We start from the raw sequence: 23,187 nt of genomic DNA on the forward strand, positions 1-23,187 counted from the left end.
TTCCAAAATATTTCCATGGATGGCCTGGAGTTCATTGATTCAAATTAAACAGCTGCAGCATATTTCACAACCTTTCCCTGAGGGGAAGAACAATCACAAAAAGCTGGGTAACGGTTTTTTATTAACAGACATGTCAATGTCAACAGTAACAAAATTTGTTGTCCATTTAAAAAAAAATAAAAAGTGGGTAGCCAAGACAACGCTTCTCCCACAAAATAACTTAATTATGAAAGGGGGGGGGGGGGGGAAGCGAAGGACGGTTGTGCTCCTATACTTGAATGTGTCTCCATCTCATCACCATTCATCAGTCTGGGTTAGGGGTCAGGCTAACCCTTTCACTGTCATCCATTTCATATTGTTTTTCAACCAGTCAAATAACGTCTTAATAATGTAGCGGCAAGGGACGCACTTACAATATTTATAATGTGGGCATGTCACAAAACCAGGATCGAACCAACAAGCCTTGCTCAAGATTCTCTACAAAGGATTTCAAAAGCCACATAAGAGAAATAGCACAACAGACTGCTAACATACAAAACTAGATTCCTTTTTTGCTCCCACTACAACACAGGCCACACTTACTGTATGTGTACAGTAAGGCCACCCTTAAACATCTGGTAGGCAACACAAGCAAATAGAGACGTGATATGACAAACAAAAACATTTCAAGGATCGGAAAACATTCTTTATTCAAAAGAAACAGGAGTTTGGGGGGGCATTATATACAAGTATTTCATGGTGTAAGTATGTGTGTGCGCCTTAGTCAGCAGTAGATAAACCCATCTTTAACGCATGGGTAATGTAAATCCAGCTGCCCGCAAATGTCTATCCAGGCTAGTGTGAGTATGAGCCGTGAATGCGACCCTGTCCCGTCAGATTTAGACACTGCTATAGCCTGCTCGGACAGAGGTACAAATGGGATGTTCCAATTATCCCGGTTCTTCCATAGGATGGAAGAATTGAACACGCATACACCCCTGTGTCCTGAGAGCCACACAGGCGCTATAGTCGACATGGAGCTCACTCTGCGCTCCTGTTGTATGTAATGTACAGATTTGTTGTTGTGCGTGTGTAATGTGTAGTGGGATATATATATATTTATGAGATGTGTGTGCGGTATATCTGTAGTGCGTGTCATTTATAACATGTAACTATGAACAAATGCGCGTGCACGCGACTCCCTTGTTGCAGCAGCGTGGGGGTCCTCTAGGCCTCGCTCTCCCCAGCGGACGAGGTGTTCTGAGCCCCCTCCTCCTCCTCCAGGATGGGCACAATCAGGTTGTCTTTGGACATCAGGTTGTACTTCATCACAAAGCGTGTGAAGCGGTGACATAGGAAGGTTTCGTTCTGCCGGCACAACAGGGTTTATAGTGGGATAACGTCGGCTATCGGTAGTTGTGAGCTTGAGGTGGTGACCAAGTCATCGAATAAGATAGGTGTTTATGTTACAATGGCCACAATGAAGTAATGTGGATCAAATATGCACAGAGCGTGATTCCCTTTCAGTGATGGATCGTACTTTATACTTTTCCCAACTTCAAATCAATTCACCAACATTCTCCAAAATGTTGGTGAATCAACAGCTCTTTTCCCAGGGGACACTTACCTCATACTTGTCAAATATCTGGCGATGGTGGAAGTATGCGTGCGAGAATATCCTATAGATGCGGCGGCACACGGAGCCCAGCTTGGCCACAGATGACTCCTTGATGCTAACCCTGGAGGTCAAAGGTCATGTTAACATTTCATTTTTTTACCGTTGTATGTAATATTTCGTCCCCTATCGACGATGATGTCTTACCTTCCAAAAGTATAAACGGGCACAACTAGCATGCATTTATATTAAAAGCAATGTCATGCCAGTCAGACACTGAGGGACGTTGGTTGGATGTGTGGGGGCCAGTGGAGACTGACCTGCTTGGAAAGTATTTGTTGCTGTTGAGTAGGCAGGCAGCTCCATCCAGCGTGTGCCTGGTGTAGTCGATGGCAGGGCACTGAGGACACCACCGAGGGGATGGTGGATGAAAAACAAATTACTATTGAGCCGTTCAGCAGACACTCTTATCCAAAGCAACACAGTCATTTCATCGAGTCCCAAAGTCATTGAGGAGCAGGTGGGGGTTACACATTCTGCTCAAGGGGGGCAAGAGGGAGGCTGCACACAATTGGGATCGAACCCAGGTGTCTTTGTTTGGGTGCCGAACACCCGAGCAACACTTGCTACCCCTTAATCATTAATATATACAGTCTGAACGGTTAGGATAGTAAAGACAGCTCTGGCTGTATATGACACAACTTACCCAACAATATTAATTTTATCGCCGATATGGCATATAGGGACTACAGATGTAAAATAGTTTGTATAACTAAATCTGGTACATTTACATGTCCTATGCAATGGACATGTCGATTGATGTACATTGTCCCTTTTAAATGAATAAATAAATATACACAAACACACATATATAATGTATATATTTAAGTAACATGGAAACACTTTCAATGTAATCAAGGGGTGGGGTTGGGAAAGAAGCTCACCTCTTTGGGAGTTTTGTGAGCAGCACATAGAAAGATCCACTGTTCGGTGGCTGTCATCTGGGTGCAGGTCTCTGGGTGACACTCGCTCTGAGGGAATTTAACAGTATGCATGTTTAAAATATGCCGTAAATCTCAATCTATAATGTTGAAGCACCGACATGAAAAATACACCAACCTGCAGTTTGACAGCTAGTCCATTGAGCTCTAGGCAGAATTGCCTGCAATTGAGATGGGCCAACGGGAATAAACATACAAAACAATATAGTACAATAAATTCAGATAGACAAAATCACAACTTGTGTGGCAAACGTTTCATGGTAATTCCCTTTCACTGACCGGAGATGCTCATACTTCCAGACCCCCTCGTCCTGTCCCTCTGGAGGCTCCAGGATCTTGTCGATGTTAGAACAGTCCGACCGGATATTCTGCTGGATGTACTGTAACAGTGAAGAAGGGCCTAGGTCAACACAAATGTTCCATTTTCAACACTAACTACAGATTGTTTAACACAATCCTATTCAATCTCCCAAATATGATTCACAATGGTTGTGAGGATTTGGACGCACACGCACACGCACACACACACACACACACACACACACAAACACACACACACACACACACACACACACACACACCTGTTGGACAGCGAGCGTGCTGTCCATCTCTTCAAAGGATTCATCGGGCCAGTTGTAGAAATCCTAGATATTAAAACAATGACAACTTAGAGCAGTCATACAATGAGAAAGTTGGTACAATCTTGCTGAAGATTCTTGGATAACGTCAACAGAGGCTAGCCTGGACATCTACCTGGTGGCAGGCGTCATCTCCCGTTATAATAAGGGCAAATGTGGAAAAGCCAAGACCGATAATAACAGTTGATTGTAAGACGTTACCTGGGGACTACGGCGTTAACAGTGGACCAAGTTAACCTGCTTCGTAAGAAAGATGTGCCATCGCATTTAGCGTTAGCATTTAGCGATGATATGGCACCAAGCATCCGCTACTACCATTTGCCCTAGATAGAATCGCCTTTTTTATTTTCCAATGACATTGAGGCTACTCAAAAGAAAAGTACGAGCCGTCTTGTAAATAAGAACAAAATCAAATACGTCAGCCTAGGACCAAACAACTCGTTGAGGAAATAGAGGATTCGCAGTCTAATGGCCAGTCCCAGGCCAAACCCTGTAGTCCGAGGTCCACTTGTACAGGATCAGTGCGCCAGGAAACAAACGTTTTGAAATAAAACACAGCACTCATAAGCCTAGTTCGGTCCCATATAAATGTGTCGGACCTAAATAAACCCACCTTTGCTTTGGTTCCAGGCCGATTCCTCCTGAGAACTGCAGTACCCTCCGCCATGACCATCTCGACAGAATACCCGGATGACAATGAGACGCTCACTTGTACGTACGTCCCCATTTATGGGGTCAGAACAGTCTCATTAATAATGAATGCACAGAGAAGGATTCACAAATGTGTTTTCTGATTTATATATAAATTACTCTCTTCTCAGAAATACATTTCAATGCACACATAAATGGATATCGGTATGTATAAATGTAAAATAAATCCATAAACAAAAATAAGTTTCACAAACACATTTCTGATCCATACACAAATGTACCTTGTTTTAAATAAATTTAATATAAATCCATAAATATATTAATTTAAAAAATATTTGCAATTTTCATCACAATGTATTTGGATGTTGATACATTTATATACAAACTGTTAAACTTGTATTTACAAGACGTTTTTCATTTGTGAACTTATTTGCATTTGTGCGTGAACTGGTCTGTATTTATGTGTGGATTTTTGAGAGTCTCCTGACGTCGCTAGATTCACAAATGCATTTTTTTCAACAAGGAACTCTCTGTAGCCAATCAGATGCCTCCCTCGTTTTCAGCCAATCACATGGCTGCAGTTCCGACCTCTGAGTCCAGCCTCCGAGCCTCCCGGTTCTCTGTCAAATGTCTACTCTATCGGAAAGAACATGGTTTTTTGAATGATCGTACATAACAATCTCTAGGTGGTGAAGAAGTAAATGCTGCGTCACGTTTAGCTACACACTTTTTCCATCTAGTTTCGACTGGGTTTTGGGATTATCGGTGCCGTTAAAGTAGTAAACGGCACCGACGTAAAAACCCAGTCACAGCAGTCACGTGATTGGCTGAAAACGAGGGAGGCATCTGATTGGCTACAGAGACTTCCTTGTTGAAAAAAATGCATTTGTGAATCTAGCGACGTCAGGAGAGTCTCAAAAATCCACACATAAATACAGACCAGTTCCCACACAAATGCAAGTAAGTTCACAAATGAAAAACGTCTTGTAAATACAAGTTTAACAGTTTGTATATAAATGTTACAACATCCAAATACATTGTGATGAAAATTGCGAATATTTTTTTAATTAATATATTTATGGATTTATATTACATTTATTTACAACAAGGTACATTTGTGTGTGGATCAGAAATGTGCTTGTGAAACTTATTTTTGTTTATGGATTTATTTTACATTTAAACATACCGATATCCATTTATGTGTGCATTGAAATGTATTTTTGGGAAGAGAGTAATTTATATATAAATCACAAAATACATTTGTGAATCCTTCTCTGTGCATTCATTATTAATGAGACTGTTCTGACCCCATACCCATTCGTCTTTTTTCTTCAGAGGGATCTTAAAAAATACCACCAGTGTGGATTCTTATTTATGTAACACCGTTACATCCATTTGTTTTGTACGTTTAGCATACTTAAGTCAGTAAGTGAGCACTTCGGTAAATTTGGTTTATAAAAAAAAAACACCAAAGCCTAATTGTGCTGGTTTACAATGGCATTTTTCCAGCGTAATGCTATTTCTATCGCGACATTTATTGAATCATGGTAAAAATAAAGACAAGACAGAACATAATGAAGAGTTCTTTTATTATTGTAACAAAAACATGATTTGGAATTATTTACAATTGACGGACAAATCAAAGACATTAATGAGGCAATGTTACTGCACTTCTGGGATGAAAAGGACGTTACATACTATAAAGCACTTTTAATTTTAATTTTCATATTTCCCCAAGATATCTGCATCACGGAACAGGAAATAGTCCTGCAAGAAAAAAATATTTAAAAGTTGTATTACATTTAGATGACACATTAATTACGTAATATAACGAATATGAAATATATTTTAAGTGGTGACGGTATACCTTGTCATCCAGAAGAACTTTAGTACCCCCATATTCTGGGAGGAGGACTGAATCTCCGACCTTCACGCAAACTGGCTGCAAAGCTCCGCTCTGAAGAATACAAATAATTATCAGCTAGAGAACATTACTTCTGCACAACTTCAAGTGACTTTGTTTTCTTCAATGATGAGGTAGTAAGTACCTTATTGATAGAGCCCGGCCCCACTGCAACCACTGTAGCCTGCAGCACCTTGCCTTGGGCCTTCTCGGGTAACATGATACCCCCTTTGCTCATAGTCTCTGCTGCCAGGCGTTCAACCAACACCCGGTCGAACATGGGGAGGAATTTTCTGAAAGCCTGGAGAAGAGAGAAATAAAAAAGGGGAGGGGGACATACATGAATTTATTTACAGTTCATTAACGGAGAGGGAAACTACATTAATCCACCGAAAAATGTTACAGCTAATTTTGAACACTAGGGGTCGCTCTTGATTCATTAAATAACCCTGCGTAAAAGAAAAAAAGAAGCCATGAATCGTGAGCAGGTTTTTCTGCCTGTAGTAATCGTCCTAAAAATAAATACATTCACATTAATGTTACACACATACACTTCCTTGGATTGTACAATTGTGTTAGTACGATTAGGACTGCGATTAAGCTAATACAGAACATCTCTAACAATCTTCACCCACCCAGGGCTGTCAAATACTTTGCAGCGATGATCCCATTTTGAAAAAGGGAGATGAATAAACAGTCTAATCTAATCAAGTCTTGCATAGCAAAGTCAGGATTTTGTTAATAAGCTTTTAGATAGACTTCCCTCTGTTAATCCACAAGGGGGATTAGGTTAATCAGTGTGGTAGTTTGAAAGAGGATGGTGTGTCAAAAGACAGGGGTTGAAGCAAGGGCACATGTCAATCTATTATCTAAGGAACCTAATTGAAGGTAGCATCAAAACCATTAGCATCATCCACAAAGAAGTTGTGTAACACTGATGACTGCATGTATAGCGTGATGTAGTTACAGTGTACCATCTTATAAAATACCAGTCTGACTGCAGCAAAGGTCTTTTGAGATTTAGAACACCAGCTGCAGCCAGTCAGACACTGTTGGATCATGGGATGTGTGACCTTGTGTGAAGGTTGTTGAAGAATGGGGGAGGTAGAAGGCCATCCTGGTTCCAGCCAGTTGAATGTCCCAGAGGTGATACATTAGCAGGGGAGGGGGTCAAGGGAGAATCTTTACCCATTCACAGAAGGACAAAGACTGATAACCTACTGATAAACCAGGGTATTTATTCAAAAAGGACTAGGATTTTGGAGGGAGCCAAGAATTTGCACAGTCTCAGAGTGTAGCGAAAGTTTCAACGGTAGTATGTTAGTAACCTTGACAGTTTGAAAAGAGTTCCACACATAATGTTATAACATTCAAGTGCTGCTTGTTAAGTGCCTTGTAAAACAAGTGACAACGTTGCTTGCCGACATTCAATCAATGACAGTTAGGAAATATAAATTGTAACCCCTGAAGAGTGGGCGTCTGTCCATTCACTCTTTAACATAGTTGGATATGATGATGTAAAAATAGGTTTAAAGAAAAAATAGCCCAGTCCTTATTAACATGATGCAATACCCCTTCATTATTTATAAAAAGACAAGTCACGCAGTATAAAAAAGGTTTGCGTCATCAGCAAACGCCAACATACTAATATGATATAAAACGTGTAGTGACGGCCAACTACTCGCACATAAATATCCTTCCGATCGAGACTTGATGTACCCAACTTGATGAACTCGAGGTTGTTTGGGCCCACCTCGTCTCATTCATTCATCCTTTTTTTTTTTACAGAGTCACATGTCATTATTGCAACCACGAATTTTACTGTACACACTTATGTTAGCAACACAATTCACAAAACGCATGTTATGTTCAATGAAACGCAGTTAGTTTGTCATGAAACGGTGAGGTTAGGTAAGGTTACTTTACATTGCACTCACACTGAACACACGCAGTTAACTACTAGGTCACCGTGGGGTTAACTCGCATGTTAACTGGCTATGTATTCAATGCAATCTGTTTGACGTAAATACCGAAATGAATGTTTCTTATTGTATTACTCTCCATCACAGCTTGACCTTGTCCATGGATCAAAGTTGAACACCGGCTAACATATCTTTAGCTAGCTGCTACCAGTAATAGAGCTAGGTCAGATTAATAATCTCTCTAACACCATCAATGAAACTGATAGTTACAATTTGACATAGCACATTGTCAGATTTCCTCGCAATCACCTTACCATTTTATGTATTTGGACTTGAGCTGCTGTACCCCGATTTCTTCGTGAGCGCTGATGTGACACACTGAGCCAGATCCACGTGAGGAAGTATCCAGAATGATCCGCGCATGCGCACTCACGACCTTAATTTGATAGATGACCCGATGCTAGAATTTTCCATCCGCACAGGCCACCACACAATCATAAATGTTTGCAATTAATGGACAAATATATGGATTTACCATAGGGATTGATGTATGACATATAAACACAATTCATGTGTCGATTTTTGGCATTTGCAACAATCATCGAAATTGCACAACGTCAACTTTGACCTATAGTTTTGCTCCAATGGTACGCCCGCAAATTCTAGAAACTCTAGCCCCGGAACGAGCATTTACGAATAAAATACTTTGCACTAAACCAAAAATAACGTTTTTTTTCCCATATAATTTATATAATAGAATATAAAGGTAAAATTTATGTCTTCATGCACTGAAAACACTGGCGTTCCAAAACAAAAGCAAACCTAATCTAAAGCAGGTAACGTAACTAGTTGTATGTATGCATAGTTGGGGGCGGACTTGAAAGTCACCCGGATGTGATAGACCATGTGCACTTCTGCCTCTCTGAAGCTCAGTTACGCTGCGCTGCTGTCCTCACCTTATCGCGTTATATCATTCCTTGCTGTAGACCTGTGACAACAGCGATCACCAATTTACAAGTAAGTACTTTGATTTCATACATATTGTTAAACCTCTTTGGTACATGGTGTCTTGCATGCGCTTTTTGCTATATGCATTAATTTGGTGTTTTTGGTGCCTTACTATTTTCGGGGCGATTTCAAAGCTTAATAGCTAACGTTAGGATAGTTTTGGCTAGCTGTCTATGATTACTCAACATAAAGGACACCCAGACCCCAAATGGGTTACTTGTTGGGGTTATTATCCAGCCTGCTGTGCAACATTATCGTGTACATGGCTAGATGTTTCCGCTAAACGTTGTGCGCTGACATTGAATGAACCCAACATTATAATAATGTGCGCCACAAGGTTTTCTGGTGAATCTAGTAGCACCGTTGTTTTATTACTTCACGCACGATGGCAACTATAATCTAGAGTACATGTCCGTTCAGTTTGAGTAAGGTGTGTGAAAACAGGTTTGAGGTGTAAGCAGAATGTTCTAGTAGCTAATCTTCAGCCATTCATCAAGGATGGGGAGGTACTTGCACACATGCTGTTCGAGTATGACCTTGTGACGCGTGACCTGAGCAACACACGTGGGTGGGCAATCAGGAACCGGCTACCATCTGTTTTAAAATTATAAATGTATTTATAGTGAAGTAATTGCAGGTCACGGCCATACCACAGTCCATTTAAAAGTAAATGATCGCCGTTGATCTTGGGTCGTGATTCTCTTTCAATGACATTGCATCAGCCTCAATTCGATGGTATTGGTTAGTTACTCGATTTTCGTGGTTTATTATTTAGCAAGTGAGCAAAGGTCACTGGTGGACCGCGATACTTTCGTACACGTCTAAAGTCAGGGTGTGTCAAGAAAAAATATATGCATAAAATATTTCAATCTGATATGTCTTATTGGGCGAATGCATCCATTATGGATTTAAGACAAATTCCTTGTTTCGAAATTACAATAAACTTTTTGTTTAGCAATGTAGGCTTATGTGTAGGCTGTTTGCACGGACATGTATAAGGCTATATTAAATAAAATCCATGCTTTTCTAATTTACTTTACATGGTAATTGTTGCCCAATTCAAATTGAATTGCTTGAAGTTCACGCAGTTCCATTGTCCACCACTAAGGGCAATGTTGATGCACCCAATGATATAAATTATAAACTTCTGACTTTGATTTACTAATCAGAATGAACTCTTTAAATCATGCCCAGCCCAACACTGTTATTTAATGACTAAAGCAACCTGTTATTATTACCTGAGGTCTATCTAATGCATTGAATCTTTGTTGCTCCCACAGAGATGTTCCGTCTAGCCACAGTCATGAGACAGGTGAGGCCAGTGTCAAGGGCTCTGGCACCCCACCTCACACGGGCCTATGCCAAGGATGTGAAGTTCGGAGCTGATGCCCGTGCCCTCATGCTGAAGGGAGTGGATCTGCTGGCTGATGCAGTAGCCGTGACTATGGGCCCTAAGGTAATGCATCAGATGTTGTTCAATAATCTACCAAATAAATTTGGTTAAACATTTATTTTACATGGTTTACAGCAGTGATGGCCTATTTAAGTTATTGAACAGGGAAACCAAAAAAAAATAAAACTATAAAAAAGGTCTCAAACCCACCCACTTAACATAACCCCCCTCATCCGCGAACAGCCATTCGTTGCACTATTTAAAACTTGGATCAAAATAAAAAGTCCAGTATAACTGAATCCTTTAAATACATAAGGTATTTTGTAGAGCTGTAAGTTAAACGCGTTATTAACGACGTTAACGCAAACCAAATTTAACGGCGTTAAATTTTTTATCGCACGGTTAACGCAATTATTAAAAAAAAAAAAAACTTTTTTTTTTTTTTTTCTTTGGCTCAAAACAAAGAAGCAGTAGCCTGACTGCTATGTTCAAATGACATTTGTTCAAAGCAGTCGTTTAATTGCACTATAGGCTCTTTTTTTGTATCGTCCTGTTTTGATCAGTGTATATGCCAATGTTGTTATCAATAAAAAATCATTTGCACAAGGCATGCCAATGCACTTCACCATGTTGATAAGAGAATTAAAATGAGAAGAATTATGGGACAAAAAAATCAAGGGATATTTAGCATAGAAAAATCATTTGTGATTAATCGCGATTAATTAGAGTTAACTATGACATCAATGCGATTAATCACGATTAAATATTTTAATCGCTTGACAGCTCTAGTATTTTGGTTAAAGGACGGCTCATAAGCTCGTCTTCATTAAGCTGTGCGTATTCCATCCGTCATTTAACCGTTGCGACTATTGAAGGAATACGGCGCATATTTGCATCCCGGCAGATTAAATTGGTTTTAAGGTGTGTGAAGACTTTATTTTTCATCGGATGTGACGTGACAAAGCAGGACGTCTTCACATGCGGGTAGGCCAAGACATTTGAAAAGTAATTTCAGCGTTCGAATAGTATCATCTGTTTTACTATTCAAATGGTTTAGGTTTCCCGTAATTCGTTCCCTAACATGTTCCCAGTCATCTTATTTTGAGGACCTGATCCATTCCGCTGTCTTCCATCACAGGGCCGCACGGTGATCATCGAGCAGAGCTGGGGCAGCCCCAAGGTCACCAAGGACGGCGTGACCGTGGCCAAGAGCATCGACCTCAAGGACCGCTACCAGAACATCGGCGCCAAGCTGGTGCAGGACGTGGCCAACAACACCAACGAGGAGGCCGGCGACGGCACCACCACCGCCACGGTGCTGGCGCGCGCCATCGCCAAGGAGGGCTTCGACTCCATCAGCAAGGGGGCAAACCCCGTGGAGATCCGCCGCGGCGTCATGAACGCCGTCGACGTGGTCATGACGGAGCTGAAGAGGCTCTCCAAGCCCGTCACCACCCCCGAGGAGATCGCCCAGGTAAAGTGCATTCCCTGTTTGTACCAGTCCTATGGTTTATTTTATACTTGCTGACTTGCCGTAGCACATTCATGTGCTGTTGTCTGGAGTTAAATACATCTGACAACGCTCTTTTTTTTTTCTTTAGGTTGCCACAATTTCAGCTAACGGAGATGAGGAGATTGGAAGCATTATTTCCAACGCCATGAAGAAAGTGGGCCGCAAGGGAGTCATCACCGTGAAGGTAAGAACGGCGGTGCTATACCTCCTTGATGATATGATCAGGCTGACGTAGACTTCGGTCATGTCATAATTTGGTGCCTGTCTGTAATATAGGATGGCAAGACTCTGCACGACGAGCTGGAAATAATTGAGGGTCTGAAGTTTGACCGTGGCTACATTTCTCCCTACTTCATCAACACCGCTAAAGGTAATGTGTGTCCTTCAAGTTGGCTTCAAAATAAATTCTGTTGCAATAATAACATTCCTGGTAATGTTGTCTTTTGTTACATGAGTAACCTTCCCCGCCCTCCCTTTCTCTCCAGGCCAGAAGTGTGAGTTCCAGGACGCCTACCTGCTGCTGAGCATGAAGAAGATCTCCACCGTCCAGAGCATTGTTCCTGCCCTGGAGATTGCCAACCAGCAGCGCAAGCCTTTGGTCATTGTGGCTGAGGATGTGGACGGAGAGGCCCTCAGTACTCTGGTTCTCAACAGGTAGAGTTTCTTTTGTCCCTTTTTTAGTCTCATTGTAATAATCTTGGGGCTTGAACCTAGTGGCCATCATGCATTCACAATATACGAGTCATTGTCACAGGGGTGTGCCTAGCCAGGGAGTAGATTACATCTCATTGAACTAACATGGTTGTCATGGGATTGTATCAGTTTATTTATTCATACAATGATTTACCTTTTCTTAAGCCTAAACCTTGAACTTGTAATGAGTTACCATAAAATTTGAGATTATTGACCTTAATACAAGCTATCTGTTGCTGGAATATACCCAAAGAGAGCCCAGTACCTTGTTGATTTTGTTTGTTTTGAATTTATGCGCTTTTATATTTCAGACTCAAGGTTGGCCTTCAGGTGGTTGCTGTTAAGGCTCCAGGCTTTGGGGATAACAGGAAAAATCAGTTGATGGATATGGCCGTCGCCACTGGTGGCACTGTAAGTTGCTCTTCCTGACCCGGGGTGACCTCGCTTTTATTTTAAGACGGCATCATGCAGTTAGTCTTACTTGGTTTGCTTACCTCCGCAGGTGTTCGGTGACGACGCCGTGGGCCTGGCTCTAGAAGACATCCAGGCTCATGACTTCGGCAGGATCGGAGAGGTGCAGGTGACCAAAGACGACACCATGCTGCTGAAGGGCGGCGGCAGCGCGGAGGCCGTGGAGAAGCGTGCCGCAGAGATCATCGAGCAGCTGGATGAATGCACCAGTGACTACGAGAAGGAGAAGCTCAACGAGAGGCTGGCCAAGCTCTCCGACGGCGTGGCTGTCCTTAAAGTGAGGACTTTGGCCCTTTCTTCTTTAACTTTGCCAGTATAGCATTTTAATTCAAAGATGCGATTGGGGTTTTTGTAAGGGTTAAATGACAAGCAAACCCCAACGCCTATTGTAAAATGATTTGCATCGGCTGACTTCCTTAACCAACGCGAATGCTGAGTAAATCTGGATGCAACACTAGTCCTCTCATTGAAACATAATTGAAGGGCCCTTTATAGGGCATCCTGCAGCCCTGTGTCAGTAAAAAAAAAAAAATGCTGGGTTTAAGTAGTAGTATTCTACCATTACAGATCGGAGGAACAAGTGACGTGGAGGTGAACGAGAAGAAGGACCGCGTTACCGACGCTCTGAACGCCACCCGGGCCGCCGTGGAGGAGGGCATTGTGCCCGGCGGCGGCTGTGCCCTGCTGCGCTGCATCCCTGCCCTGGACGCCATGAAGCCCATCAACGCCGACCAGAAGATCGGTGAGCCGAAATCGCCGAAACACGAGAGCACCATGGAAAACTGTGGAACTCGTTTTGGAGTTCTCCGTCATGTTTGTTCTTTTGAACACTGAAAATAATGATCCTTTCCCATCACAGGTATCGATATCATCAGGAGGGCGCTCCGCATCCCAGCCATGACCATTGCCAAGAACGCCGGTGTGGACGGCTCCCTCGTGGTGGAGAAGATCCTGCAGGGAGGAGCCGAGCTGGGCTACGACGCGATGAAGGGAGAATTTGTCAACATGGTGGAGACGGGCATCATCGACCCCACCAAGGTACGCCGGTGATTTCTGTTGCACTCATACAGTGTGTGTGTGGACGTCATTAATTTGCGTGCGACTCTGCTGCCCCTCTGTGCCTTACTTGGGGATGAGTATCCAAGCGGCTTACTCTGTCTCCCCCTGCAGGTTGTGAGGACGGCTCTTATGGACGCCGCGGGCGTTGCTTCCCTGCTGTCCACCGCCGAGTGTGTTGTCACGGAGATCCCCAAGGATGAGAAGGAGATGCCAGGTGGCGGAGGCATGGGTGGAATGGGCGGCATGGGTGGCATGGGAGGAATGGGTGGCATGGGATTCTAAGCCAGCGCCATAAACAAAGATAAGACTTCGGGGCAGCGTTGTGCCAGGGAGAGAAGAGCCTTCCGGCCGCCGAGCTCCCTCCCACCACCACCACGGCCTGCCCAAACTGACTTGCCATCAAGTTTTGTTGGGGCTGCAAATGGTTGGTTGAACCCCCACTGCGCACATCCGCCTACCACCCCTCTCATTCCTCCCTCCCTCCCTTACTGGTTCCCAGAAGAAAGCCTTGCCCCACCCAGCACCACTGCGTCCTCCTCGCCTTTCCTAACCCATGCACATAATAAAGCTCATCATCCATGGACTGGGGGGCAGAGGACCAGCCAGTGTCCCCGTTTACACCCTCCAGTGCTGTCCAAGAAATCATTACGAAAGAGTACAATAAATGTATATGTAGGTGAAGCTGTAAAATGATATATGGGAGAAGAAGCTAATGTACATCTTTTATTTTATTACTCTTGCAAGAAATAATCTTAAAGATTATTTCTGTCAAGTGTTATGAATACTAAAAAACAAACTATCTCTGTATTAATGTAAAATGTTGATGGAGAAAATCGAGCCTAGCCAAGAATGTTTCACCGTCAAATGTATTCGTTTTTTCAGTTTTGTCCGTTTTATACATGTCCTGGGTTCGTATATGGCTTAAAAACTCAACTAAGCTGAGCCAATTAAACCAATGTTCTCTGGCATATGAGCATTTGCAGACATTTATTGTGATGGGTCAATACTTCTGATCATCTGATCGGTTACAGATCAGGTTTGTATATGACCATTGTAGTTGGACAAAAGTGCCTCGTTTAGAAATGTGAAACGGCAAGGTTTCGAGTCTGATGTGGCCATCTTAAGTCTGCCGCAATACATTTCTGTTTTACGCCTTTTGCTCGAATACCATCTTAAACATCATGAGGGAACGCATGGGCAGCTGAGTTTTAAATAAATTTTCCAGATAATGTTCTGGGTAGGACTGGCTGGGCTGGGTAACCTGGTGGTGCTCGAGTTGAAAATGTGTTTTGGACCATGTCGCAGGTCTGAAACAAATGTTTTCCTGTTCTCCTGCTGTCAAACATCCACCATATGGACTCTTCGGTCCTCCCACATCAGTGTGAACCATTTATGCTAATTGGATGCCGCTAACGCAAACAAGCCCAAATAATGTTACTTTTACAACCTATGGGGTGGTACGTCTGTAGAACATTATTCCATTGCAGTTCAGCAAGCAGTTGTCTTTCAGTTTCTGTTTTGTACTATGTAGTCCATAATTACTGGTGATTTTGTTTTTTTTATTTAATAAAAACAATTATATTGAAATGTTTTCAACATTTTATTTTTGCTTAATACTTTGTATATAAACTACTTGCTTTTTTGCAAGTATGAAATTGGGTTATTTACTAGATGTTACTCCTTCAACCAGCCACGCAACACAGGCTAAATGGGTGCACATTCTGTCTTTCATAGCTGCAGTACATTTTAGATTTGCTGGATATATTTGAACATCTTTATTTAGGTGGCGAACTTGACGATTCTCCCACAGTTGAATGGAAAAAGGTAATGTATTCCCAATATAAAATAGCCTTTAAGGGTTTGTGTATGCCTTTGAGGTTTACACAAAGTATACATAAGTTCATCACATCTTTCAAAAGTATATTTTAGCATCGAAAGTTTAAAGTAAATGTATTTGGAGGTAGTGAATGGAGAGGCAAAATGCTGCTATGCATTTCGAACTTGACCTTTGCATTTCTGTCATAACAGCGATCCAAACTCAGGTCTATTCTTACCTTTCACATGATGAGTCTATTTGTGGTAGAACCCCAAGTCCCTGACCTGGGCTTAAATAGTATGGATTCACTCCGCAACGCACAAAGGCACGAAAGAACACAAAGGAAACAGTTTTTCTATAAAAAATAGTTTTATCATGCAGTCAGTAGATGTAGGCAATCCAATCCAATTCTGTTAACACAAAAATAAGCTCAGATAAACAATCTCCAAACATTAAAGAAACTTAAGAATATATATCCTATATAGTTTAGCAGTACAATATATACATTTCTCTTGCATCTTGATATTGGTATATACATTACAACTCTTACCATACCAATAAATATGTTAAATGAATATATTAAAACAAATGTTCAAAATACAAAAGTTGGGTTTGAATGTTGGAATTGTCATTGGGTTGCAGAGCATCCGATCCCTCCCTGAAACACAGCTCTCTGGCATGACCAGGTGTGAGTCCAGGTGCCCCAGGTCACTGTCTAGCCAGTTTGGGTCCATTTTGTTTTAAGACAGTGGTTATTATTGCTTACTCTATGATCATTTTGAAAGCCATTATTGCACATTATCAAATATAAACACTGTGTGAAATAAATGGTCATCCAGCGTTGCACACAGTCAGAATGATTGAAGAGAAAGGTGTCATACTGCCATCGTTTTGAAGAGAGCACCTCTATAAACTCATAGTCTGAGTGTGCAAATCTGGCCAGTTTCGCAGTAGAATTTTCTTTAGGGGTGAAAAACAAGGAAATTAAATCCAACCACATAATGTAACAATAAGCTTTTCTAAACATTTAAAGAACAGCCGTGAAAGGTTTGTGATTTTTCCCATTGGCACTAACCCTGTGTTGACTTTGTTTGGTGGGGCTAGTTATATATGAATATACACACACACACACACACACACACACACACAGCGGGACCATTGATCTCTTCTGTCCAGTCTCACTTCCTTTGTGCGTGTGTGTGTATGTGTATGTGTATACATGTGTGTGTGTGTGTGTGTGTGTACTGGGGGGGGGGGGGGGGGGGGGGGGGTTCCCCTGCTACGTGTGGTGGACCTCGTGGAACATGAGCTCGCGAGGGATGCGGGTCTCGGCACCGTGCACCGAGCAGGCGCGGCGCTCGAAGGCCGACACCATCTGCTTCACCACCTCATCGAAGAACACGTGGGCCAGCTGAGAGTGGAGCAGCGAGCGGAACTCAAAGGAGATCTGGGGGGAGGAGAGTAGGGATGGAGGGGGAGGAATATCGGTTCGTGTTAGGATCAGGATTCTAGTCTTCGCCTGGTTGACCCAAAAATCGATTCCTTTTTTTTAAAGACATAACAGTTACTTTATCTTAGCATAAGCTCATTTATGCTACCGTCCTACAGAGGGCGCTACAGTTTGTCCAGAGTCAATTCACATCAAGTACCGTTTTGTTTTGTTCAGCCAGTGTCATTTGAAAATCAGAACCACATAAGATAAAATCACACAAAGAATATATTGAAAAGGCCCTATTTACAGAACCGCAATATATATCGACATTCAAAAAAACCATTGTAATAACAGTTGTAACAACAGAACAGTGATACTTACGCCAAAGTCAACGGTGCAGGTGCGTGGGTACCCAGGGAGGCCGGGACTGAAGCGCCACACCGTTTCCAAGTGGTTGAACAGCTTACCCTCTGAACAGGAGGCCTGGAGAGCAACCGACCGTAGAGTTAAAGTTTCTGGTTGAATAGGGGTCAATTTGAAAGCTACAAAATGATCCTGGGTGAATGTTGCCATTTAATTGAAGCTCTGATTCGGCAGGGTTTTGAACAAATTCATGAGATGTAGGAGAAGATGCTGATGTTCGGTCTTATCACAAATTAAAGAGGTTGAAGCTATGGTAGGCCAGAACATTTTTTTGGTCATAATTATTGAAATTCTCTTTTGCATCCTCATAGCAATCAATAAATAATATGCTCAGACAAAATAAAGCAAAGCAATCTGGTATCTGTGGCTGTAGGCCTGTAATAAATGGGATAAGATCCAAATGAAATTATTGGATGGTCTACCTGTCTACCTGCCCAGCCACCTCAGGGCACACTCACACTAGGCAAGTTTGCCTGTTCCGTGCTGCAGGAAGATTCAGCACGATTCCCCCCCTCCCCACTCCCCCCGCTGGCCCGTGGTCACACTGCTCCCAAAGGCCATGGCCTGGGCACGATTGCTCCTTCATACATACGTCATCACGTCGTAATACGATAAATACTTCATCATCACCAAGCGTGGTGTCCAGCTGCGACTGAATGCTGTCGTCGGCCTAAATTTCAAGTAAACACTCGACTTCACTATCGCACCAACGTAAACCCACTCGTGAACCGCTTGCCACCATTGTTTAAAATGATTGTTGTGGGGAAGAAGGGCATGGACCTATAAAGAAAGAAGGGTTGCGCAAGGACTACGTCATCCAGCTCACGTTGCGTATCCGCGCGTGTCATCTAATTAGCATCTGTACTTTGGCCACTGCACACCTCTCCCAAGTGTGCCGTGGCCAAGGGGCTGTTCCGTGCTGGAATACGGATGGCGTGGTCACACTAGCCTAGCCTGGCTCCGCCCGCCTAAGTACTTCCGCTCAATTTGAATTTCCCTTCAGTACTAGGTCTGGACCTGCTGTATGTAATTTGGTTTTCTGGTGCCGCCACAGCGGCCACCAATCAGCGAACAGAGGGCGTGTCTGAGAACAATGACGATAAAGTCGTACGCCAGTTTGAGTTGTTGTTGTAGGTCGGTAGTTGATTTACAATGTGCAATTCTTCCCTGATAAATTAAATTCGACGAACAAAACCTGCAGCTGTCGTTGACGGACATTTTCGTGCAGACGCGCAAGGTGTTTGGTTTGTGTACAACCTGCGCGTGATTCCCGGCGCATGACATACGTCACAACCAAACGTTAGCGATTGGTTATGGCAGATCCAGAGTGGCACTGGGCAGATCCAATCATTTTAAACTTCAACAGACACCCGCCTTCAAGTGAGTTAACGTTTGTCAATTGATTAGGTCCAGACTCTCTGTACAAATGAAATGAAATGAAGTGAAGTACGAGAGTCTGGTAGAACCAGGCTAACACTAGCCAAACGTTCTAGACTTTAGTATGCAAATGAGCTCAGGCACGGGGCCGTGGCCCTAGTGTGAGTTGCCCCTCAGTGTACATCCTGCTCGTACACTCATTGCATAGGACCAAAGTCGTCAAAAAGTCTAGGCAGAGCTATTGCTAAAGCTAGCAAGCCGGTTACATGTTTAAGGGGATTGGCATGGAGGGAGGCCTGAAGTGAAGGATGGGATTTTTTAGTTGGATACATTCAAAATCGAGTTTACTCATACACTAGCCTGAACTACACACCACCTCCTGGTAGCTTTGACCTCTGAACCAATAGTTCTGGCTCAGGAATGCTACGTACTTGGCATTGGCTAAGAGTCGGCTAGACTAGAGGACTAGCTACAGAGAACTATTATTATATGATATTGAATTGTTTTCCAGTTTGTACACTTGGAAGTTTGGTCCCAGATATGTGTTTGGATAACTGAAAACAACATGTTTGATAGTAGGGTGTGCTAGGGTGTGTTTAGGATGTGATTATGTTGTACTAGTAGATTAGCACAACATAAACAAAGGAGAAATGGTGACCAAAATACCTTTCGGCTCAACTAACAGCACAGACACTTTTCGTTTATTGATTGAGCACTTGAACCTCACCTTGACCAAGTGGGGGCGCACGGAGGTGATCAATGAGGTGTAGTTCTCCACCACAGGGGGGAAGCCCACTGTCAGTTTGGCCTTGCAGAAGCCCGCTCTCTTGAACACCACGTCAGACTTCTTGCACCATGGAACAAAGTGGCGGTAGTCCTCAACCCCGGCCACCACGCCGTACATCTCCTGCATGGAAAACCTGGGGAGGGCGGTGGTATGTTTAATAACACCTCCTAGCGGCTAAGGCACTCTAGTGTCTTTTAATAGGCATGAATGTCACAACAAGAGGTCCTGTACTAAGACCATGACCCAGTCATATAAGCATTAAGTGGGTTGTTGAGTGAAAGGTATGAAGGAAGAATACAACTAGAAAGATGGAGTGAGAAACGGGATTATGGGAAAAGAGCCCAGGTAGAATAGCCACGATTGAGGAATCACTCAAGATTACCTCCCCCCTTGCGTTGCATAACTTTCCGTCTCATGCTCTGGGAACTGAGCCGGTGTTCCCTGGTGCTATTTATAAAGCCAGATTTAGTGAATATGACCTTTCCTGACAGACACACCAGCACTACGTACGTCATGGATGCCAATACATGGCATGCCAGAATGCCTTTCATTCATTTCATGCACTAAATAATAAGTTTGCATGTAGAATAAGGATACAATTTAGAATACAAAACACTAGTAAATGAATGAACCCGGTACATGGAATCTCGTGGATACTACCAATACAGCGATGATATTAGGAAATAACGCTCCAATTGTTAGAATGCATTCATATTTCACCTGTAACCATGAGATAAAAAAGTACACCTACTAGCCATTTGTACCATACTAGCATATTGATAGATACATTTAATTGATCCGCCTCGGGAAATTCCTACAAGCATTCATGCATCCACACACACACACACACACACACACACACACACACACACACACACACACACACACACACACACACACACACACACACACACACACACACACACACACACACACACAGCAGCTCACCCAATGATGCGCCTCTCAGAGTACTCCCTCTTCTTGGAGAAGGACCCAGCGAGGTTGAAAAAACCGCGGACGGGCACCGGCATGACGCGCCATGGCATGGCGGACAGCGCCATGACGCGCCCTGGCATAGTGGGGCACTGCAGCTGGGGAGCACGCGCCATCAGAATCCCACATGATGACAGGTGTCTGTTCACGAAGCAATTATAAACCAACAGGAAGTCAATTATCAGCCATCATACAGGTATCCGCATTATTAGCTAGCATGCCAGTATCACCTGCAACCATGTTGGTATCTGGGTTGTGTATTGTTAGATATTTTAATTAAAAAAAGATTACTAAGAGGTTTGGCGTTTTTGAAAGCAAGGAGGGTGCGGACATTGTGGGGTGGTTGGTGAAGTCTTTGCAGGTGTTTGTAGTATCAACAAGTACAATCCTCCACAATGAAAAACATCAGTCACAGTTCTGGAATGAAATCTTGCTAAGGCCTGAAAACACCTGTCTATGCATTATCAAAACGTCCGCATTATCAAAACTTTTTAATTGGTATCGTCACCGCAACCCTTGCCAACACGAAGACAGGGAGCAGCAAGTACACGTCACCTGCTCGAAACCATGCCAAATGGCACCAGGGCAGGTCATGTGCCAAATAGCTGTAGTTGCAAAGCTATGAGTCAAGTCTGCGTCATAAGTCACACAGGAGTTTTCTCTGTACTGGCCCGGGGGGCTGAAAGCCAAAATCAAGGTTAATGATTTGCATTTCAACACAGTACTACCGCGCATTATTGGAAAGGTTTCCAGAAAGTACGAAATGTAATGTACAAACTCCAGTGTGCCTTCTCCTCTGCCAGAGGTCAACGCAACAGTACCACTATTCAGTACACATGATCCTCTAAAAAATTAAATGTAAATTTCTATTCCTGAGTCAGTTCAATTCTGATTTCACTGAAGTAAAGAAATATGATCACTTGCCGGATACTTTAAATAGAAGTAGCAAGGTGTAAGACATTTAAACAATAATTGTGCTCTTCTCAAAATATGGGTTAGGCCTATTTGGCACGTCCTGCACTCGTGTTCGTTCAGTGTCCTGAACTTGGTGACCTGTTTGAGTTTTGAGGCTGGGGAGGAGGGAGCCGGCGGATATTGGGAATTTGGACTGCCATAACCAGTTTTAACGTTATGCATCAATGTTAAATATTTGTTCTTTAAAATAAACGTTTTTAAGAGATGTAAAGGGTCAAAACTAGTTTGAGATTTATATCTTAAGTATCCAGTCTGCTAAAGAAGAAATAGCCCAAAACCATGCCATACCCTCTTGAATAAGTTGAAAAAGCAGTCTCAATTTAGTCTAGTAAATGCAAGGGATCTGTCTGAGTGAGACTTAACTTGGACACAATCACAATGTATGGCAGTCATCATCACCAGTGGACACATACAGCCGTGATGTTTCAAGGCCAGTGATAGGAACAATATCCATTTGATCTTAAACCTGTATACCTAGGGCACTAATTGCATGCTACTGCGTGCAGTTCCCTCCAGAGATAATACTTTACTATGAAGTGAAATGTTACACAGTCAGAAACATATCTGCCTTGGCCTCAACGAGCCCGGACATGTGCATAGGAGGTTATCGGGAACATAAATGCTTGTATGGGAATGAAGGCTTCTTTACAATGGGTTACTTTAACATGTTAAGATGGGTTTGGTTTGATCATGATTTAGTAATAACAGAGTTATAACAACAGACAATTGACCCCTCGTAGAGGACCAACTATCAAGGAGAGATCAGGCGACTTCTCCTAATTAGTTGGTCATCTAATTGTTATAGGCCTACATTATCCTAACGCATCTGATGTCATCCTAATTTACATTTTTCTACTTAATGACAGTTGCGCTGATGCTTTGACAAGTTTAATCATAATACAATTAAGAGCCAAACACACAAAAGCATTTGTATTTGAGTAATTAAGTAAAGTTACACAACACAATAGTACAGTACAGTACACAACAGTCTCGAAAACTCTCACATTTTAACGTTACTATACAAATATAGTAATCCCAGAGGTTTTGTCAACTGCTTCATCTTTCGGTCACCTCAGTCATTTCGGCTATTTATTACTTGAATGGATTTCTTGTTGTCGCTCATCAAACAACTCACAAAATAAGCGCAGTTTTCTTATTTTTAAATTCTCGAAACTCAGCAGATACTCAACACCTTTAAATTGTGATTTTTTCTGCATCTTGCCATTTAGAAACAGTCTACCTTAGTTTTTCAATAATCTCGGAATAAAATAATTCACCTGGTCTGTGTCTCCCGGGCAGCTGTGGACTGTATCTGTTTTAAACACTCGGCAGCTCTGAGCAGGCTTCTGCTACCCCTCGCCATCTTCCCTTCTTTGAGGTCTACTCCCTCTCGTCTGCCTGCTGCACAGCATGCCTGTTTACCCGCCTTCTTCTCAGACTTAGCATTCATTGGTTGATCGATTTAGTTTAGGGTCGCCATTGGTTTATGTGTCGATCCATTCCTATTGACGTCATATGTCCAACGTGCACGGACCGGC

The 23,187-nt window shown here is 42.7% G+C and overlaps 3 protein-coding genes across 6 annotated transcripts; 1 reads left to right on the plus strand and 2 right to left on the minus strand.

Moving 5' to 3' along the window:
• Positions 1 to 102: 102 nt before the first annotated feature.
• Positions 103 to 8,327, minus strand: LOC115533190 (MOB-like protein phocein). 3 transcript variants are annotated; one of them, XM_030343540.1, is made up of 9 exons: positions 8,024 to 8,327; positions 5,933 to 6,088; positions 3,177 to 3,239; positions 2,875 to 2,975; positions 2,714 to 2,756; positions 2,539 to 2,625; positions 1,915 to 1,994; positions 1,607 to 1,718; positions 103 to 1,347 (listed from the first exon to the last, which is right to left on the minus strand). In XM_030343540.1, the coding sequence occupies exons 1-9, from the start codon at positions 8,024 to 8,026 to the stop codon at positions 1,207 to 1,209; spliced, it is 786 nt and encodes a 261-aa protein (XP_030199400.1). In that variant the 5' UTR covers positions 8,027 to 8,327; the 3' UTR covers positions 103 to 1,206. The 3 variants fall into 3 exon arrangements, with proteins under 3 accessions (XP_030199400.1, XP_030199398.1, XP_030199399.1); XM_030343538.1 differs by lacking the exons at positions 5,933 to 6,088; positions 8,024 to 8,327 and adding an exon at positions 3,847 to 3,975; XM_030343539.1 differs by lacking the exons at positions 103 to 1,347; positions 1,607 to 1,718; positions 1,915 to 1,994; ... (2 more) ...; positions 2,875 to 2,975; positions 3,177 to 3,239 and adding exons at positions 5,457 to 5,651; positions 5,752 to 5,841.
• Positions 3,152 to 23,060, minus strand: coq10b (coenzyme Q10B). Of its 2 annotated transcripts, XR_003974152.1 has the most exons (6): positions 22,927 to 23,060; positions 20,630 to 20,815; positions 19,622 to 19,814; positions 17,476 to 17,577; positions 16,783 to 17,109; positions 3,152 to 3,176 (listed from the first exon to the last, which is right to left on the minus strand). XR_003974152.1 is itself a non-coding variant. In XM_030343537.1 (5 exons), exons 1-5 carry the CDS (start codon positions 23,010 to 23,012, stop codon positions 16,942 to 16,944), a joined length of 735 nt encoding a protein of 244 aa, XP_030199397.1. In that variant the 5' UTR covers positions 23,013 to 23,060; the 3' UTR covers positions 16,010 to 16,941. The 2 variants fall into 2 exon arrangements, 1 of the variants encoding a protein (XP_030199397.1); XM_030343537.1 differs by lacking the exon at positions 3,152 to 3,176 and having other exon boundaries at positions 16,010 to 17,109.
• hspd1 (heat shock 60 protein 1) lies at positions 8,612 to 15,437 on the plus strand. Its single transcript, XM_030343534.1, has 11 exons — positions 8,612 to 8,726; positions 9,998 to 10,173; positions 11,249 to 11,584; positions 11,712 to 11,807; positions 11,900 to 11,993; positions 12,109 to 12,277; positions 12,628 to 12,727; positions 12,819 to 13,064; positions 13,355 to 13,529; positions 13,647 to 13,825; positions 13,958 to 15,437. Exons 2-11 carry the CDS (start codon positions 10,000 to 10,002, stop codon positions 14,126 to 14,128), a joined length of 1,740 nt encoding a protein of 579 aa, XP_030199394.1. The 5' UTR covers positions 8,612 to 8,726; positions 9,998 to 9,999; the 3' UTR covers positions 14,129 to 15,437.
• Positions 23,061 to 23,187: the final 127 nt, after the last annotated feature.

Source organism: Gadus morhua, chromosome 20, assembly GCF_902167405.1.
Source record: "Gadus morhua chromosome 20, gadMor3.0, whole genome shotgun sequence".
NCBI lineage: Eukaryota > Metazoa > Chordata > Actinopteri > Gadiformes > Gadidae > Gadus > Gadus morhua.

What these genes read in the sequence shown, in the direction of transcription:
- LOC115533190 (XM_030343540.1), bottom strand. An exon ending in GCACGCTCGCTGTCCAACAG is followed by an intron (nt 2,976 to 3,176) that starts GTGTGTGTGTGT and finishes TCACTGTTACAG; the next exon opens with TACATCCAGCAGAATATCCG. An exon ending in GACTAGCTGTCAAACTGCAG is followed by an intron (nt 2,626 to 2,713) that starts GTTGGTGTATTT and finishes AAATTCCCTCAG; the next exon opens with AGCGAGTGTCACCCAGAGAC.
- hspd1 (XM_030343534.1), top strand. Translation starts at nt 10,000, where the DNA reads ATGTTCCGTCTAGCCACAGTCATGAGACAGGTGAGGCCAGTGTCAAGG. An exon ending in AGTACTCTGGTTCTCAACAG is followed by an intron (nt 12,278 to 12,627) that starts GTAGAGTTTCTT and finishes TTTATATTTCAG; the next exon opens with ACTCAAGGTTGGCCTTCAGG. An exon ending in CCGTCGCCACTGGTGGCACT is followed by an intron (nt 12,728 to 12,818) that starts GTAAGTTGCTCT and finishes TTACCTCCGCAG; the next exon opens with GTGTTCGGTGACGACGCCGT.
- coq10b (XM_030343537.1), bottom strand. Translation starts at nt 23,012, where the DNA reads ATGGCGAGGGGTAGCAGAAGCCTGCTCAGAGCTGCCGAGTGTTTAAAA. An exon ending in TGCGCCCCCACTTGGTCAAG is followed by an intron (nt 17,578 to 19,621) that starts GTGAGGTTCAAG and finishes GTTGCTCTCCAG; the next exon opens with GCCTCCTGTTCAGAGGGTAA. An exon ending in CCTGCACCGTTGACTTTGGC is followed by an intron (nt 17,110 to 17,475) that starts GTAAGTATCACT and finishes TCCTCCCCCCAG; the next exon opens with ATCTCCTTTGAGTTCCGCTC.